We start from the raw sequence: 19,797 nt of genomic DNA, 5'->3' as shown, positions 1-19,797 counted from the left end.
ATTCTATTTGACATAGATGTGAATATACAGTGTATTTGTTATTGGAAAGGACCGGAATGAGTTACCACTCTGTTTGCATACCAATGAAATAATTCAAAATCTTTATTGACTCATGACAATGTTCCAGATGACTGTGTGACAAAAGAAACAACCATTTGTGACATCATGTAAACCTTGTTTCCCAATGTAACCAGCCTCCCAAGACACTTCTTCCCAGACATTGCCCTTCCATACAGTACATTTCATCAAACACATCATGTGGCCTACATTTCCAAAACATCAACTATTAGTCAAACATCAGACCTCTTTATCCAGCATGATCGCGTCACATTTGGGAAGAAAAGGGTAATGACATTTTCAGTGGAATCGGGCAAAATCAAAATGTTATAATTTAAATAAAACACTACTTTATACATATAAAATGGAATATTGTTGACTCACTTACATACATTAGTGTCATTATCGCAAACCTAAAAACTAATCAAAGCTATGGTGAACCTTGGTGAGAAATGTCAGTGTTAATAAGGTTAGAAAATGGTGAGTGTTTTGTATTGAGAAGACAAACATTTAAGACCGATGTTAATATCTTACAATAACACAAAGCTACTGTTGCTCTGTCTAGTATCAGTTGAGGACTGCAGGTCCTTTCAAGACCTCTTGGCTGTGCAAAAGAAAGCTTGTTTCACATCCCTTTTTTTCTTAACTACTTCATTCCTTACTTGAAAAGGCCAAAAGATCCCAAAAAGGAATGCACCCACTGAAGTGTTGAAGCAGAGGTGAAAACAACCGTTATAATTGCATTGTTATAATAATCCTCAGTATGATTTCATTGAGTATGTTTATGCTTTACGAGGAAGGCAGAGCCATTTCTTTATTCAGTGCTTTAGTCAATGCCACAGGCTTCAACATTAATCTCATTCAACCAGTATTTCTCTGTGGATGTAAGTGTGCATGTATGTGTATGTGTCTGTAGCCAGCAGAGTCATGGGGAAATGTTTCCAGTACCTTTTTCGAGTGCTCGATCTCCAAGCCAACACCATAAAGGGACAATTTACCCAATTAAACATTCCATCTGATATTCCACTTGTATAGACTCCTGATGATTCTTCCATAATATTTTTGAATGATTGAATGAGCCCCTTGCTGGCATCAAGAGTACCTCCATGCCCTCAGAAGGCCAGAGTTCACATTGGTAGGTTGAGGTTTGAGGGAGAAGCCTGGAAATATGAGAGACCTCATCCACTCCCCCTCCCACTCCCCCTCCCTTCTACACTGAGGCACTGCAGAGCCTGGGTCCTTTGTGATTGGTCGAGGTTCCACCAATACTATTGTCACTGGCTACCGGAGCCAATCGTCTCCTCAGGGGGCAGCAGGGAGATATCAAAGGCGTTCCCGATGCGAAGGAAGAACTTGCGCAGCACTGCTCGCAGCTCGGGTATCAGGTCAAACTGCATGATCTCACAGAGGAGGGGGTAGTATCTGGACGCGTGGGCTTTGAACTGTGCAAAGAAATGAGCAGATTACAATCACAATCTTTTTTTCCAGCAGCTTCCTGCAGTGTTCACGTGTATGGTGAGTAAAGGGGTGCATATTTCTGGACAGAACAGGGTTGGATGGCTGCGTGGAACTATCTGGGGTGGAGCTGGTGTGCCATGTAGAGAGAGGGGCTGCAAGTGCTTTGGGAATGCAGTCCAAAGGGTAAGCTTTACTGAGCGATGGACCTACCCTGTCGTCGCCCAGCTTGACCACCTTGGTGAGGAAGAGGAGGAGGAGGTTGGTCCAAGCCTCCCTGTGGCTCTCTGAGGTCAGAGTCAGGAAGTAGGCGAGTGCCTCACCACACACACTGCAGCGGAGGAAAGATATTCTCTTAATACGGCTGTGCACGGCCGGTTAGAACCTATGCACACGTTGGCCAGAATGCATCACAGAAAATGACCCCAACCCTTACTTGAGCAGTCTCCTCTGCACGTGCTCCCAGGCAGCGCTGCGGCTCTCGTCTGCGTACATACGGAAGAGGACGCGGAGGCTGCAGGCCAGACTGGTGGTCTCCTGCTTCAACAAGTTGGGCTTTGACTTCCCCTTGAAACCTTGAAGACAAAGGAAGAACTATTCCAAAAACAAACACGCACAGGAAAGCACGCCTTTGGTCCATGTTCACACTTGCTCGCTCTGTGGTTGACCTGTTGATAGTTACATTTAACATATATATATATATTTTTTTTTATCGAGAACATCCTTTTATTCTTTACAGAAGACTAGCTTTTCGAGTTGCTGGAAAAAGGGGCTGTTATCCAGCGAGGGGATATGTGACGTCAGCCAGGACAGAGTCGCGGCCCTGCCACCCACCAGCCTTCCACAGCACGGTCCTCTGCTCGTTGTTGGAGTTGAAGGCCTTGGCGAAGCGGTGGGACTCCAGCAGACAGTCCAGCAGCTTGAACAGCTGCTCGGAGGCCAGGTAGCGGTACATGCCCTGGTCCTGGCCCTCGGCCCGCACGTCCCCATCCACACCGTCTCTCTGTGGGGACACACACACCCCGTTGAGGCCTGAAGTTGGAAGACTGGGGAGTGTTCTTTGAGAGTACTGGCTATTGCGATTGACGGTGAACCAAGACTCCCCCTACCTGAGCAGCAGCCAGGTTCTCGGCGTCCTCCTTCCTGCTGGTGGCGGGGAAGAAGACGATGTTGTCGATGGTCTGGATCAGCTCCAGCTGCACCACACACTTGATGAGCAGGGCTGAGAACAACCGCTGCTCTTGGATCCCTGCAACCACAGCAAAAACACACACACGCGCACAGCACCGATGAGGCACGGCCTTAAGGGGAGAGGTTTTAAGGGGCAGCAGAGGGATGGAGAGACAGGGAGGAAGAGATGGAGGAAGGCACATGTGGGGGAAAGGGCAGGGGAGAGACGGATAAAAAGGTGTGACGGATAAAACTAGAAGGAAGGTAGGTCGAGCTGAAGAGTATTTTTTTTTTGTAGAAGCCCCTCGCGTAAAAGAGATCGACGTCACGTGCCCCTCCGCCCCAAACTCACTGGCCGGGGTCCTGGCTCGGGGGCCGTCTTCGTACGTGCCCGAGGAGCCACTGTATGTCCTCTGTCTCTGGTTGTCCTGGGAGATCCTGTCACCGCTGCACACCGACTGCTGATCCTCAGCCCGACTTTGGATGTCCACAGACTTCTGGGAAATGGAGTCCTAAGACACACAGAAAAGAGCTTGTATGTAATAATCCTCACCTCACTATTATATAAGGCGACAACATCAACGGTACGACCACAACAAATATTTTCTAGGACTGATCCAAGAAACAAGGACCTCAATTGATGGAAAGGAGAACAGCAGTCTTACCAAGTCAAAGGGCACCATGGGCTCTCCCTCGATCACGGTTGGTCTCCATGCCAGCAACCTAGACACCAGTTGAAATCAGGTCAGACTTGTCGACACCAGTTCAGAGCTGTTTATATTCAAATATTTTGTGACCTTGGTTACCATCCCGAGACAGACCACTGGGAGAATAAGAACCGTCTCTTACGCATGAGGGATGGTGGTCTTGAAAATGTCCAGCATACAGTTGCAGGTCTTGTCCCAAATCTCTGGGCTGAACTTCTCTCCATTTAAGATGACCACGTTCTCCAGGCAGTTGGTCCCTGAGCGAGCCAGCTGCTCGTTATCTTTAGAGAAAACAAAGGCCGTAACAATGGAAGTGACGGGATAAAGGAAGAAAGACAGGAAGAAAGAAATATCGTTCTGATGAACTAAGCCTCAATAGAACTTGAACCTGTAGATAAAAGGAAGCAGTGTCCTCTCACCTTGCTGCACACACCAGTAGAGCTGGGAGAGGATATCTTCTAGGAGAATGTCACTGAGAGACTCAAAGTACTGGGTGAAGACATCACAGATGGCGTAAAGTGCATGGTTGCAGGTGGTCGTCATCCATTCTGCTTTCTGTGGCGGGGGAAACAACAAGAGGAATCGTTATTGATTCCTGTCAACAGAATGTTGGTTCTGACTCTAACAAGCGAAAACGACTACCGTTTATTAATTCCCAATTGAATTTAAATCTAAAAAGGCAGTCTGGGCGTTGTACCTCAGTTTGTTGCTCAGGCAGCTTCATGTTGTCAAAGATCCTGAAGATGATCCGGAACAGATCCTGCCACCAGTGCTTCTCAAAGGTGTGTCCGTAGGTCTTCATAATCTCAAACATAACTGTCAAGCCCCTGGGAGAAGAAAAACATGGTCAGCAGGTATGACTCATCAGTTACCACAGCAACCCAGAGAATACATTTACATTTATTCATTTAGCAGACGCTTTTATCCAAAGCGACTTCCAAGAGAGAGCTTTACAAAGTGCATAGGTCACTGATCATAACAACAAGATAGCCACAAAACATTGCGAGTAGCCAAAACATGAAGCACACATTGTGACCAACCAAAATAAGTGCCAAAGGGAAGAACCATAAGAGCATGTAGTTAAACAAGTTACAATTAAACAACATGAACCGCTATAAGTGCAAGTGTACCTGTGGAAAAAGCAAGCAACAATAATAAAAACAATATATCACAGTGAGTACAAAAATTTAAGTCAGTTACCACTAACCACAAGAGCAACAAGTCTCTAAGCAAGAGTCATTGTGATCCTTGAGGAAACTAACATCGGGTCAAGCGAACCGTTCCTAAGTACCGTTGTACTCCCGGAACAAGTGCGTCTTGAGCCTTTGAGAATACAACCGTCAACACCATGTAATAAAAGAGGGGAAAAATCCCTCATCAACAATGGCTCTGTCTTTCTTTAGGTACGCAGATAGCTTCATTCAGGATATCCCGATTTCCTCAAGCCAGGAGAGTATTCAGGCCACATATCCTTGTTATCGTATACATTTTGATCAGAAGTGTCCCAGCAAGTGGGTGTGAGGTTAGACGAGGGCCCTGTGGGGGACATGAGACCAGGTGTGATCAGAAGGCCCAGGGCTCTCACCTGGTCCTGACGTCCAGCTTGCACCTGTTGATGATGCAGGAGAGCTCAAACAGGATGGGGAACCACCCTCGCACCCACACCCGGTCCTCGGGCGCTACATTCATGTCATCACTGGTGTAGTCCTTGAAGGCCTGCCCGGGGATATGTAGGAGGTGGAAACCAAAGAGTTAAACACTAAGTCATCAATCTGTTTAAGCTACCCCGAAACCAAGTTCCGTATCTCTTTGATGAAAAGCGGCAGCGTTTGTGGAACAACATGTTTTTTTTGTGGTGCAGCGTTTATACGAGGGCGGTGGGTGGGTGTTGACGAGAAGAGGATTGGTGAGTGCTGTAACCAACTGCCCCAGTTTGATTTTGTAACGTATTAGTCGAACAAATAAAATGTAATGCTTTTATTTACAGTAAAAAAAAAAAAATCTGCACAGGACAGTGTTAATTTAATTGTATCCGATTTGAACCCAGCGGGAGTGCTGTATTTTGATCAAAGAACTAGGGTATTCATGGCAGATTGTTGATTCCAAACGACAACATGGGCACACGATACTTGCTGGTTTCAAACTCAAAAGGTTACGGTTGGAGTTGTGAGTTGTGGCCTCGTGTGTGTGGGGACTCACCTGGGGCCTCTCAGACACGTATTTGGCACAGTGGCGGATCAGGCGGATGGCCTCCATGCTGGTGTCGGGGAAGGAGGCGTTGCAGGCAAACTCTGACAGACACTTGACTGCATCCTGGAAGGAGTCGATGGTGGCCGGGAAATGCTTCTCAAACACATTCGCTGAGAGAGAGAAAAGCACAGACTAACATGACCTCACAGAACATACCCATGACATACTGTATTAGATCATCCGAAAAGGTTCTTTGAATCACTTTTTTTGTGTGAAGAAACTGACGTGGAACAAAATAGCATTTATCAATAGAAACTGAGTGGAAAAAAACACCTTAATACCCCTTCACCTGCAAGAGCAGCTACAACCAACCTCCAAAAAAACCATGATAAATCCCTACTCACTGACGATGTGTCCGGTGGTCTGGAAGGCCAGCTCCACGATGCTCTCGTCCTGGTCGGACGCTGCCAGGTGGAACACCGAGAAGATGTTCTTCCACCCAGAGCGGATGTTGGCAGCCTGGGAGTTGACCATCTGGGCGATACACCTGACCACCATGTCTCTGATGGTGGGAGACCTGGGAGAGACCACAGTATGTCAGATACGATCTACAAATGCTCAAACTCAAAAACATGATGAGAAAGAGAGAGAGAAAAAAACCTTCACAACTAAAACGATTGGAACCGACCTGTTCTTTTTCATGATATGTTCGAAAGGCCTCAGGAAGTCCTTCTGGAAGCGGAAGTTAGCCAGCTCTCCCTTCTCAAGGAACTTCATGGATAGCTGCCTTAAGGAGTCCACTGCAAAGATAGCCACATCCTCGTTGGAGTAGCATCCGACCTGCACCACATAAACACACAAGTATTCTCAGCATAGTCAGTCAGACCTTAGGATGGCACCATAACAATAGAATATCAGGCAATACTTTCTTTGTAAGGAACCTGGCACTAACACTTTGACATTCATCAAATCACCTGTGCTGACATGTCAAAAGTGTCGAGTTTAGAGTTAGGATCAGTGGACGATCATAATCTGTTGGCGGATCCACAACACAACAATGCTCTGATTTTCTTTCTATTCCCACAATAGTTTCCTATCAAGGTACTACCAGGACCAAATAACAAACAAACACGGTTAACATAAATGAAAATGAGTGACCGAAGTGGGTCCAGCACCTTGTTGAAATGGTCCCCGATGACCTCCCAGATCCTGGACCACTGCAGGCGGATGCGGCCCATGTTGTAGTAGGAGATCTCCACGATCTTCTGCAGGCTGAACATGCGCGGGTGTGTGGGGGAGGCCAGCTCGTCCATGGACACGGCACACAGCCAGCGCACAAAGTCCACTAAAGACAGAAGGACAAAAAGCCTTTTAATATTCACATTCATAAATACATTCAAAAATTTGTATCAAATCATTCTACAATGAGGACTCATTGTGAGTGGCTTTAACTTAGGTTTACTACTCTTTTAATCATGGCAAATCTAAAAGTCATTTGATAACATGACGACAGACACATACCTACTGCGTTGCCATCCAGTCTGGTGGAGCCTGTAAAAATCCTGAACAAATACACAGGCAATTTATGTCAAAGTCAATTCATGGTACACTACACTTCAGTACATTGAAACGGTACAACTTAGAAGAGGAAACAACACGAACAGCAATGAATACTTTCACTTCAAGGATGAATATCAATGTTATGACAAGTACCTGTCTACAGCCACCACAACACTTTGGGAGCTGGTCTCTCCGATAGACTCCTGAATGCTGGCTATCTGCTTACGGTCCACATTACCACCTAGACACACACACACACACACACGCAGACAGAAGGTCAGTAGGTTGTTCAACTCTATCAAACCCAGCGTGTGACCCTCGTCTGAGGCGGAGAGGTCCAGCCTGACCGATGCCGAGGTACTCGTCGCTGCTCTGCTCCCTCAGGCTGGCCAGGAGCCCCTCCTTGGTGCCGCGCACCGTGCCCGTGCCCGAGATGTACCGCGCCTTCACCCCGGTGCCAATCAGCTGGGCCAGCTCCAGCTGGCTGATACACTTCAGGATCTGGGCATGGAAGGAGGGGTCAGAGGGTCAGTGAGAACACGCAGGCGATGAACGCCCACTGTGATACGCGTGCACCTCCCTTACGGTCGCGGGAGGATTTGATCGGTGTTAATAATGTAGCGTGTCCTCGTCTGTCCAGTGTCAAGTCTGAACCCGACCCTCCGGGCCCTACAGTACCTCGTGCCAGGAGTGCCCCAGGTAGTTGCCGTCGGTGTGGGCCACGGTGATGAGGGTCTTGATGGTGTCGATGTTCTTCTGCTTCATCTCCGTGATGCCCGAGCTGGCGGTGAGCAGGGTGAACCTGGCCAGGGCCTGGACGTACGCGTCCCGCTCCAGCTGCACACACACACACACACACACACAGGTTAAACAGTCCCTCACACGACACAACGCCAACCTGGCGTGACCACAGAGGCAGCTGTAGGAGGAGCTGTGGACGTCGTCGGGGGCGCCAGGCACCCCAGCCCTGCCCGAGGAGGAGGAGGAGCCTACCTGGATGGAGAAGATGCAGGCTATCCTGATGGCACAGCGGATGCCCTCCAGACACAGGGAAGCCACCTCGGTGTCGTCACAGTCCTGCAGGCCCACGCTGAACGCTGCCAGGAAGGGCGTCCACGCCAGCTGCACGCCGTCCAGACAGGGTTAGCGTTTCAATCATCAGGCTGTCTCGTGTTAATAGGACGATAACAAGCCTCCAAATACAAAAGACACTGAGAAAAGGCCCCGAAACGAAAGACGAGATCTAGATGCGCGTGTGCGACCTTGAACGTGGCTGAGGTGTGTGTGTGTGTGTGTTTAGCGTGTGCGCGTGTCACCTTGAACATGGGCCTGACGTGGTCGAGGTGTGTGGCGGAGGTGAAGGGGGCCTGGACGTGGCTCACCGCCTCCATCAGGGCCTTGGCCGTCTTGGCCATCTGCTCCATCTCCACGTTGTAGAGCAGCCGCCGCTGCTTCTCACTGGCCACGCCTGTGGGGGGGACACGGCTCCGATAAATGTACACACACACACACACACACACACACAGGGTCCGAATATACATATCTATACATGCACAGGGCACACAAAACAACAGCTTGATAGATACACACAATAGCACACAAAGACACAGGTGGGACTTACATGGATCTACACACACACATACACGCTTGCATACACAAAAGACATACTCCAAACATGTATATTTGCAGACATATAGACATGCCATACGTGCAAACATATTTAGAAACACGCAGGACAGGGAGAAAGAACAACAACAGGACGGACACTCACTATGTTTGCTTGATTTGAGGGTCAGTTCCTTCGTTTCCTTCATGGCGATCTTCTTCCCCGCTATCTCGTCGTAGATGGCCGACAGGTACTCCTCAGGCAGGTCCTTGCTGTCGTTGATCCCGCGGTTCATCTTGATGTACTGCTCCTTCGTCATCTTGTTTTTCACCTGTGACATGGAAGGAGAAAAAAAAAAACATGTGACATTTGGAGATTTCAAATGATCTTCAAGACGGTCCCTGGGGAAGATGAGTGAAGCGTATGAAAAGGCCTGCCGTACCTGGGGGCTGTGGAGGTCCGTGGTCAACATGATGATGGAGTACGCCAGGACGTAGGCCGTGTCTGCGCTCGCAAACAAGGTTTGTCTGAATGGGTAGAAACATGGACAAGGGAAACAGATGTTAACAACCGGTACTCGTATATCCTGGAATTCAGCTGAGCAGATTCTACGAGTCTAATCACTGCAGAGGAGCCTGGATGATTATCATATACAATGTGGAAAAGCATAGTCGAAGCACAGTAAAGAAAAGTCCCTATCCACCACTTATTAATAGCCACAAGACAAGACAGACTACTGAGATGAGATGGCCAGTCAGCCAGCCAGCCAGCCACCCAGCCAGCCACCCAGCCACCCAGCCAGCGATCCCCAAAGACTCACCCTTGGTTACACTCCAGGTATCTGGCAGCAAACTTCTCCATGAGCCTGTCGATCTTCTGGGCCTCTCCTGGGAGACGGAAGCCCTCCAGGAAGATGCGCAGTGCAGAGACAAAGTCCTTCCCCTGGAAGTCCATCTGGTCCACGTAGGCGTACATCACCTCCTTGTTGAAGCGCTCGTTGTCCCCCAGGAACTCCCCCACTTGGGTCTGACAAACACCATGAGACACAAGCAGGTGGTCACGGCTGCTGTTAAGATGTTTGTAATCCCATTGGTTGAATATGTCATTCTGTATCACAATTAGAATGCTCTGGCTATTGGCTGCCCTGTTTGACTGTGAGTACAGTCAGTTTTATACACAGTGTGATATATTTTATGGATACCATTTATCTCCCTCCTTTGTGTTATTGTAATGCCCCCCCACTCAACCACCACCCAGATGGAGGTCCTTACAGAGTCCAGCCTTTCTTCCTGGTGGAGGAACTGAGCCAGGTCCTCCGGCGTCGTTCCCAGCATGCCTTGCTCCTGCAGGTATTGGATCCCCCTCTTTGGCTTCTTGTTGAAGCTACACAGAAGAAGAGAAGAGAGGTGTGGAGTCGTGTAAGCGACGACAGGGCGACGACACCACACTCAATCTCACGCTCGACAGCCAATCCCGTTCGGAAGCACCCGGGAAATGATCGAAAATGCAAGTAAAAGGAGGCTGGGCTAGCCGGACGTTCCCGACGCTCCGGTGACTTACAGGTCGATGCCCTGCTCGATGATCTCCTTCTGCTGCTTGAGCACCTCAAACTGCTCAGGGTTGTCGGTGCCGGACATGAGCGTGGAGTAGCTGCCAATGCCGGAGGAGGAGGTGGAGTCCAGGGAGTTGAGGCTGCCGTAGCGGTTGATGCTCTCTGGGGCTTTGGGTTCACTAGGCTCCTGCTCCACAGGCTTCTCCTGGCCTGGAGACGGACGCAAGACAAGGGAGACATCCCATAATAATAAGCATCAACCCGTAAAACAATGGAGCGACATGGGAATCCTGTTGGGGTTAAAGGGACCACACCTGGGTCAAGTGCTATTTGTAGATACTGGGAGTCTGGAAGTCCAATGCTGGTCTTTCAGGCACTTCTGTGCTGTCTCTATCTAGCCTAGGAAGAAGGTGCTCCACATAGGTGCTCCACAATTCTCACCCAATGCTAGTAGACTACAGTGTTGCACATATCATGCTGCTATTTAACTGGAAAACAATCAGGGAAAATGATCACCAGTAACAGTCTCTGACATGTCACTAAATGCTCTCATGAAACCCATGGTAGAAAGTGGAGAGAGAATTAGAAAGTTTGAGAGAGAGAGAGAGATACAGACAGGCAGACAGACAGACAGACAGACAGACAGATAAAAGAAGGAGTGAGACAAAGGGAAGAAAGAGGAGTATCGGGTGTGTGAGACAAAAGCGAGCTCAGTTGTGAGTTGCCTTTCAGTGTGTTGGAGTAGTCTGGCTTCAGTAAGTTACTATATCAGTCGAGAGCCCCGAGGCTAACACACTGCCTTCACTGCCTCACACTGACAATGAAGCCTCAGAAGAGCTTTACAACCCCTCTGCCTCTGATTCACCAGCAGAACCCCTCCCCCCCCCACACACACATACACTTCCAAGTTCCCCATCCCCCCACTTCAGTGTTTGTGATAGCAGATAGCTAGCTGTATGTTTCTATGGAGAGCCAGTGGCCCCACGTCTAAAAGCAGACCGTGTGTCATGTTTAGGTTACGGGAACACATCCCAGGTCTGAGGTGGACGACTTACCCAGGCTGGTCTGAGAGTTGGGGTTGACGTACTGGTCCTTGCTCCACTCCACCATACACTTGAGGATGGATACTAGACACTCCAGACCCTTCTTTCTCAAGCTCAGCTCCTACAAAGCAACACACAGTCACGGTTGTTATCGCTTAGCAGGGCCCACGCTAATCAAAGCACTAAACTAACAAAAAGGGTGAACAGTGAGTTGCGGGCGTTAATCCATCTGTTTGGTCAACATGAGATCAGGTTGCTAGAACGTGACTGGACAGCGTGGATTGTCTCTGTCTGGGCCGCGGTACGATGAACCGCATTTATGGACGGCAAAAGTGGACTCCATGGGGTGGAGGGGGACAGGGTGAGCAGGGAGCCTTGGGTGCTTGTCTGGGTCACCTGAGCGGGCGTGGTGCCCAGCTCGTGGCCGGCCCGGCCCTGGGCGATCTTGGACAGGTCGTTGACGAGCCTCTCAAAGATGTTAGCAGCGTTCAGGTCACAGTCGTAGTTGACATAGATATCGACCACACTCTGGGCATCTGTGGTGAGGAGAGAGTGACAAGGCTGTAGACGCCTGCAGCTTGTGGAGGGCAGGGTTAGGGATAGACTGATATCTATACACACAATATAAAAATACTAGCTTCCAGCTAAGACAACCGTTTGTTTCATGAATGGAATTGAACATTATGCACTATATGTTAAAAATACAAAGCAATCAACTCAATAATGCCATCAACAAAATGAATAACTGATGTGGTATATTTTATAAATGTTTTGACTAAAGCTCTGCACCTCCCGATGCAAACTACAGTACCTGCACATATCCGGGTCAGGCTCTGAATGACCATCCACTTGTGGTCGAAGGAACTTGTGGACGTCTCCAAGATGTAGAGGAAAATCTCTTTGAAAAACACCTGAGAGGAAAGAGAATGTGCTCCCTTGTAGTGCTCCGATAACAAATGATAACCGATTTCACTAGATATTAGTATTTAATATACATTTCAAATCTCAGGCTCAGTTTTGTTGGTTGATTGTATTTAAAAAGCATCAATGGTCAAATTTCTGATTATTAATAAATATACCGAACCGTACCTCAATCTGCATCTTGAGGTGTGTCTTGAAGTGAGACAGCAGGGTGAGGAAGATGGAGAGGGAGAGCTCAAAGACCTCCGGCACGGAGGAGACCCCGTTCTTGGACAGCGCCACACACAGGTACTGCTTGATGGCGTTGATGAACATCTCGTTGGTCTTGAAGATGGGCCCGGCGTTCTGCAGGATGGACATCAGCAGCTGCAGGGACAGCACCTTGGAACGCAGCTCGTGGGACCTGGGAAGACAGAAGGACACACACACACACACAGACACACACACAAACACACATTATAAGTGGACAGTCCTACTTGATCCAGTGATTACGCTAAGGTAAATACGGTCCAAAACCCAGTTGAGTTTGTAAAGTGAAATCTCTTACTTGGGATCTGGGGGTCCATCAGAAAGGGGCTTCATGGAGAGTTTGCAGAGGGAGCGGAACACCAGGAAGGCGTCCTTCTGGAGGATGTGGGAGAACTTAGCGACAGGGGAGGAGCCACTTGTCCCCCCAGACTCCTGGGACAGAAGGACCGAAGAACATAAGATCTCAGACACTGAAGTATAGCATTTCCCTTAAATCGCCAAGATCTGGGATTTTAGCAGTTGAGCATTTGAGGCGCGGTGCTGACGATGCCATCGGGGGGGGGGGGGCGAGTTACCTGCGTGTCGTTAGAGGAGACAGAGAGCCTGTCGTCTGTCAGGGAGGGGGTGAAGCCTGCAGATATGGGGGTGCCAGGGATGCCGTTGGCGTGGATGTTGTCAGTGTCGCTGCCCAGGCCTGCCTCCTCCTCTGCAGGGAGCTCTTCTACACACTCACTGGTGCTGCTGGTCTCTCTACAATCTAAAACACACACACAACATGTATACTTCATAATACTGATTCACACAGGAACACACATACTGTATAGATAGGCAAGCACCCAAAGAGTAGGGGAGGGGGAATTAGGTAGAGATGCTCCACATCAAACATCTGTAAACTACACATCCCATTACCTCCGACCACCGTGTTGACCACCTCCTGGAGAATGTTCTGGACTATCTCCTGAGCCTGCTCCTCGTAGTTGACCGTGTCTTCCTCGCCCTCTCCCGAAGCCTCTTGCCTCATACAACCTGGGAAGGGAGGTCAACGGTTACTTTGCCGTGTGTGCCTCGACATTAGGAGTAGCAAGTTTCACGCCGTCAGGTAGCCGTGTAGGTGAGTCCCCCTCCACTCTGGGGCTAGGGCTGGGGGGGCAGGGGGGGAGGGGCTTGGGGAGGGGAGGGGCTTGGGGAGGGGGAGGGGCTTACACTGTGCAGCAGCCGTGGCCTGGTCAGCCTCTGTCTCCTCGTTCTCCACTCTGCAGAACACGGAGCCGTTCTCTGGCTCCGGGTCCTCTGGAAGGTTCTGCTCAGGCACCTGGCTGGCCTCCTCAGGAGGGGTGGCGGTGGGGGTCGGGGTGAGGGCGGTGTGCTGTGGCTGCGGGGAGACAGAGGGGTCCTGGTGGCTGCCTGGAGACTGCTGCTGCTGCTGCTGCTGCTGCCTCAGACGATCTTTCTCCATCTGCTTGGCCTCCTGGAGCTGGGGAGGGAAACAGCACATGCACACACACGCACGCACGCACGCCCACACGCACACACACGCGCACACACACACGCACACACACACGCACACACACGCACACACACGCACACACAGTGTTAGGCAAGGCCACTTGGAAATATAAATCTCAAAACAAGGCAGATCAAACTGTCTCCCATGCATTGTACAGCCAAGCATACCAGCAATCCAGCAATGGGCATCATTATGTAGATAAAACATATTCATGTCTTTTAGTAGAAAAATAGTACAATAATTATTCAGACCTCTAATGCCATACCATGGAGTAATTTATGTATTAACAACATTGTATGTTTGTGTAAATATGGAAGGTTAGGTAAATGATACCCATTTAAAGAAACTAAAATAGCTGTTAAGCTCATGAACTGGTAATAGTGCAGCACTATCCATTGTAAAAAAACTTACAGTTTCACAGTCTTCCACAATGCAAAGAGCTAAAGTTAAATCGACTGTTCACTCCAAAACCAAAGATCTATGTCAAGCAACCATGCTTCAAACCTGAGAAAAAAAATAAAAATAACAGGAAAACTAGACGGTGCTTTTCCATTCTTTGGGGGCTTAAATATACGACAGGACGACACTTCCCTCGACGTCTGAAAGCATTCGACAAACTCAACATAGGTTCGAGAGTGAACTGTCTCTTTAAGTTTGCTTTGAGGATCGACATATCAACTCTCATAAACCAGCCGAGCCAGCGGAGGAGCTGTCACTCCAAACCAGCCCTCAGTCGGCAGACACAGCAGGGGTTAGGGGCCATGCCAAGATGCACATGTCTGACAGAGGGACTGTTCACACATCAGCCATTTCCAAATAACAAGCACTCCGTATCCTGTAGCCCGCTTTACCTGACGCATTCTCTTTCTGGATGACTGAGACACAGTTATCCTGTGATTTGACTGCTGGATACCGGTGGAAAGTTAGAATAATGGACTTTAAAACTCACATCGCTAAGGGCTGCTCCCTGCTGTTATTGAGCAAAACAGATGAAAATCTGGCCTTTAGCTTCCTCCCCAACATTACTTGAAGCCCAACAGAACAATGCATGGGAACGCTATTTTAGGAATAGCAAGATGCCGATCCTCCCTATACTGGACGGCTATGAACCCTGAGTAAACCCGGCCGATGGCGTCTTTGGAGAGAGGGCGGAGGAGGGGCTTACGGCCTGGTTCTCCATGCGAGCAAAGATGACGTTGAGCATCTGGGTGAGCGTGGCCTTGGCCGTGGTCTGGTTGATCAGGTTCTTGCTGGCCAGGTAGATGTTGTAGCAGGTCCTGACGGGCTGCAGCACGGTGCCCTCGTGGATCTCTATGTGCTGGGAGGTCACCGCCGTCAACAGGGCCTGCAGGGGGGAGGGAGCCACAGGGGTGAGCGCGTGACAATGCTGTGACGGGCACATACGGAGGGTCCCCCCCGAGCCGTCATCTCTTATTTGGACCCGCTCGTATATTCCCAAGGTCTACCGCGGCTGTAAAGCGACTGGATCGGTCGTCGGATGCGACCGCGTACCTTTATGATCTGCAGCTGGACGCCCTCGTCGGTCTGGGGGCCTTGAAAGCAGCCGCATATCGTCTCAATGATTCTGTCTATCAATCTCTTCCCTGGCGTGGTGTTGTCGGGGGCGTTCCCCGTGAGGTGGCCATAGGCTATGAGTTTCTGGGGGAAGAAAGATGACCGTTACGCCCAAGACCGGGCCCATCGACATTGTAGAGGTGCTTGTCCCGGTACAGGAAGTGGACACGCTCACTGACCTGTAAACAATCCAGAGACGTGATGACGATTCGTGGGCATTTGGACTGGCAGGCGAGCTCGAACGGCAGGAAGTATTTGTCGGCTTCGATAAAGTTTTCCTTGGATTTAACGGGTGGGAGAGCACTAGAGTCTGCCTGGTTGTCTCCAGGCGGGGGGCTGAGGGGGGGACATGAGGAGGGAAGAGTTCATGGTTAAAGGGCTTGTTCTGGAAAGCACAAAACAACACGTCACAGGGATTCAGACAGTTCATGTGACGTGTTTGTTCCCTTAGCAAACTACTTAAAATCATACTTAATAACTATTATTATTATGTATTTATTTAGCAGACACCTTTATCCAAGGAGACTAGGGTGTGTGAACTATGCATCAGCTGCAGTCACTTACAACTACGTCTCATCCGAAAGACGGAGCACAAGGAGGTTAAGTGACTTGTTCAGGGTTACACAATGAGTCAGTGGCGGAGATGGGATTTGAACCGGGGACCTCCTGGTTATAAGTCTGTTTCTTACTAACTAACTCCACTTCATAATAATCATAAATAGTATGGGATATAGACTAATCTAAATGACACAAGCCCAGATTTTTTTATTATCTAAAATAATTTGGTATCTGGAGTGGACTCTCCCTTTCCCTAACCCTACAAGTTCCACTGTAAACGCTAGTATGTGAACCATGGTTACAAAATATTGACAGTTGAGTTCCGGTTTGGTTTTGTGGAGCTGTGAGCGTGTGGAGAGGTCTAATGGCTGTCAGACTGGCAGTGCTGGTCTCCACGGTGGGCGTTGTCACAAACACTGTTCATTAGCTCGAGGAAGCTAACTCCTAGCTCCTGTCACTTCAGAGTAATGCTGATTCACCGCACTTCCCTTGGCTTGGTGTGAGGATCGATTAGGGCACAGGTGTTTCAGTGAGAATATTTTTCTTTCACAAGGCTAGAGCTCTACGGGTCACTAAGCAGCACTGATCAGCGGAGTATCAGTGGAACAAGCGACGATGTAGCAGAGGACAACGCTGTGGTGAGAGGAACGAGGTCTGGGGAAGCAGGCATCTAAACAGACAAGGACACCATGGCATAGCATACACACCACACACGAATGTGCACATTCATTCTCTCTCAGTGTGAGGCAGTGAAGGCAGTGTGTTAGCCTCGGGGCTCTCGACTGATATAGTAACTTACTGAAGCCAGACTACTCCAACACACTGAAAGGCAACTCACAACTGAGCTCGCTTTTGTCTCACACACCCGATACTCCTCTTTCTTCCCTTTTACTCCTTCTTTTATCTGTCTGTCTACCTGTCTGTATCTCTCTCTCTCTCTCCCTCTCCCTCTCCCTCTCTCTCACGCACACACACACACACACAAATATACCATATATATACCAACCTCAATTTCTTAGCTTCTTCTTTAATTTCCTCTGAAAAAAGGAAAACATCAATCAATGCAATAAATGGTCAACATTTTGCACACACACAAAAAAAAACATTTACTTTTGCTAAAATATAAGTAAGTGTTCAGGCCTTGAAAGAAAGTGCAATAAAAAATATTTTGATATTGATCTGCTCCTCTTCAGCAAATTATCCAGGGCCAAACATCACCAGACAGAGTACAACCCTGGCCTGTATGCATATGTGTATGGTCTTTATGACATTCAACATGTGACATGTGTGATGTGTCCCTTCCCTTCAACAGGGACAGAGATGCACAATCAATTAGACCATAAAGATGAAATGGGGGTCCTGCCACTCTCTCTAAGAAAGACGCCTTTATGCCATAAGTAAGGCAGGTTAATGAAGTGGGTACCACAAAGCTGGGTTCTAGAATGCTTCTGAAACTAAAGGGCTGTGGGTGAGAACAGAAGAGTCTTTGTTCAAGTTTAATACATCTCTAATCAATCAACTGGCAACAATGCCTATTCAGAAATTAGATTTGCCAATGCATAGCCCTGCAGGAGAAGGCTTAGTATTGTCCGTAAACACAGCAAAAGCCATGTCACCTACACTCAAATACTATCACTATTTTTGATTCAATCTCAGTTTTCCACTGGTGGAGCAACGCAGTTCAATCACAACTCTGTGAAGCTTTTCTCTCCTAAGGTTGGATTTATTCTGTTTGCTTGGTTTCAACATGCATTAGATTTCAGGCTTTAGGATAATAGAGTGTCATGTAGTTGTTACTTTATTTGCAGGTGAATGATGATACATGTATAACTGGAACTATATTGAACATTTTACATTATTCATACGTGAATTTCTGGTCTTGAAAAAGCAATTGAATAATATGAGATACAGTTCTCCCAATTATCTGATACGGAAACTTCCCCCATGAATGGCTTGTCTCCTGTTAAGGCATCTGTAAACAGTAAACGGCAACATTGACTATGGGTCAGATTAAAATTATCACCGAAATATTAGTTTTATATTATACATTATGTAAAACATATCTTGAGTTCCATAGTAAAGTCTCTGCTATGACTATTGTAATGTAGCAGTTCAAGTTAACATGTCTTGAGGTACACTTCTAGATTAGCTCATCCTCAAGTAGCATCAGAGACATACAGACTGTAGGTCCGCAAGTAGCCTATTTCACTAATGTTATTTATCATTTTTGCTATGGCAAGACTGGGGTATATCAGTCCTGTAAACAGCTGCATTCAACTTGTTCCTACAAAAGGATTCGGACGGATTTTGACAAAAACAGCAATGTAGCCTACTTTCAAAAAACATTCAGTCATTTCACTATTCGACTCAGCTTAGTAGCCTGTGTTTCAGCTTTGGAGGCACCGTGCCATCACGGGATGCTGGTAGGATCAAAACAGAGGGACCCCTCCCAATACCTGCAACCTCCCGCACTAGCTACTTTTATTTAGGACCCTACCAGCTAACTGTATACGCGTAATTTGGTAGGAAATCGTTCAGGCTTAAGAACAGAATTAGCATAATAACCCTAAACGCAAATATTAACTATATTATTAGATACTTATGTTATGACACTGCGTTTCCATCATCATTTTCGCAACAGTGTTGCTGCTGTTCTTAAAGCTCTAATGTATTGGGCTGCAGCACGACGTTAACAAAACAATTGACAAATTGTAGTGAAACATTGTCGTAACATAGGCTACTCACCTAATGCCACCTCACAGGCTTTGCGCAACTGGGAATGGTGAGCTTTTTTCACCTCCTTATCGGCTAAAATCTTCTCCAGTGCTCGGGTTAGAAACATGTTTTTCGTTTTACTCTCATACATGACGTGAGGAAAACGTATAGATGGTGCTGTCCCGCGGACAGAAATGGGTCTTTGTTTTCTATACGGCAAAGTCTGGTAATCATGTACTGTCACGAAACATATAAATATCCTTTATTAAAAAGGAAATCCCACCGTTTTCTGTTAGTAACCTGTCAGCGCCATGTTGGAAGGAAACAACGTCATTCCGTTGCTTACGTCTGCATTGTAACGCAAAAAAAAAAAATAGACATGACTATCATAAATGTGCAGTGTAAATAAAATACCTTACCTTTGCATTATAACACAGTTTATTTATATTATTTGTCGAAACAAAACTGGTGACATCAACCAAATTCAAAACATAGAAAACTGGTGTGAAACGTAGACCCTAAGTAGTGCTATCTATTTTAGTATAGGCTGTTATATACAGCCTGTATAAGCTGTAAGTCTATTTGTTTACACGAAAAAGGTGCAGTATGAAAAATAATTACTTGTATTGATTGATTGTATTCTTTTTTTTTTTTTAACTCTATCCCCTTGTGGTCGTCCAGTGGCACAACACATTAAAGATATTTGAAGAAACATCTTCTATTCAGCTCACAATATTAATTCAATCAAATCAGCATTTATTTGTATGGCCCTTTTTAACACGTCACAGAGGGCTTCACATATGCCAACAGAACTGTCCCTCAGCCAACCTAAACCCTCAAGTCCCAACTAATGAATACTCATTCATCCAAAGGCACATGCATTAATTATTTATTTATATATATAATGCTTTGAATCATGCTAAGTAAAAGGG

The 19,797-nt window shown here is 47.6% G+C and overlaps 1 protein-coding gene across 1 annotated transcript; it reads right to left on the bottom strand.

Moving 5' to 3' along the window:
* Nucleotides 1–92: 92 nt before the first annotated feature.
* LOC136958668 (brefeldin A-inhibited guanine nucleotide-exchange protein 1-like) lies at nt 93–19,119 on the bottom strand. The gene is made up of 39 exons (XM_067252728.1): nt 18,896–19,119; nt 17,157–17,187; nt 15,772–15,928; nt 15,530–15,676; nt 15,183–15,362; nt 13,714–13,984; nt 13,420–13,536; nt 13,086–13,267; nt 12,809–12,942; nt 12,430–12,664; nt 12,152–12,251; nt 11,737–11,876; nt 11,353–11,461; nt 10,306–10,507; nt 10,017–10,128; nt 9,566–9,771; nt 9,188–9,272; nt 8,911–9,076; nt 8,456–8,607; nt 8,133–8,261; nt 7,818–7,976; nt 7,487–7,640; nt 7,293–7,380; nt 7,101–7,141; nt 6,755–6,924; nt 6,268–6,419; nt 5,984–6,156; nt 5,589–5,749; nt 4,975–5,105; nt 4,087–4,216; nt 3,809–3,944; nt 3,532–3,670; nt 3,348–3,405; nt 3,035–3,194; nt 2,622–2,761; nt 2,347–2,515; nt 1,949–2,087; nt 1,726–1,843; nt 93–1,499 (listed from the first exon to the last, which is right to left on the bottom strand). Exons 1-39 carry the CDS (start codon nt 19,014–19,016, stop codon nt 1,332–1,334), a joined length of 5,562 nt encoding a protein of 1,853 aa, XP_067108829.1. The 5' UTR covers nt 19,017–19,119; the 3' UTR covers nt 93–1,331.
* Between the last annotated feature and the right edge of the window lie 678 nt (nt 19,120–19,797).

This window comes from Osmerus mordax, chromosome 16 (assembly GCF_038355195.1).
Source record: "Osmerus mordax isolate fOsmMor3 chromosome 16, fOsmMor3.pri, whole genome shotgun sequence".
Lineage (NCBI taxonomy): Eukaryota > Metazoa > Chordata > Actinopteri > Osmeriformes > Osmeridae > Osmerus > Osmerus mordax.
The sequence above is the reverse complement of the archived record's forward strand: the minus strand, read 5'-3'. Positions and strand labels throughout refer to the sequence as shown.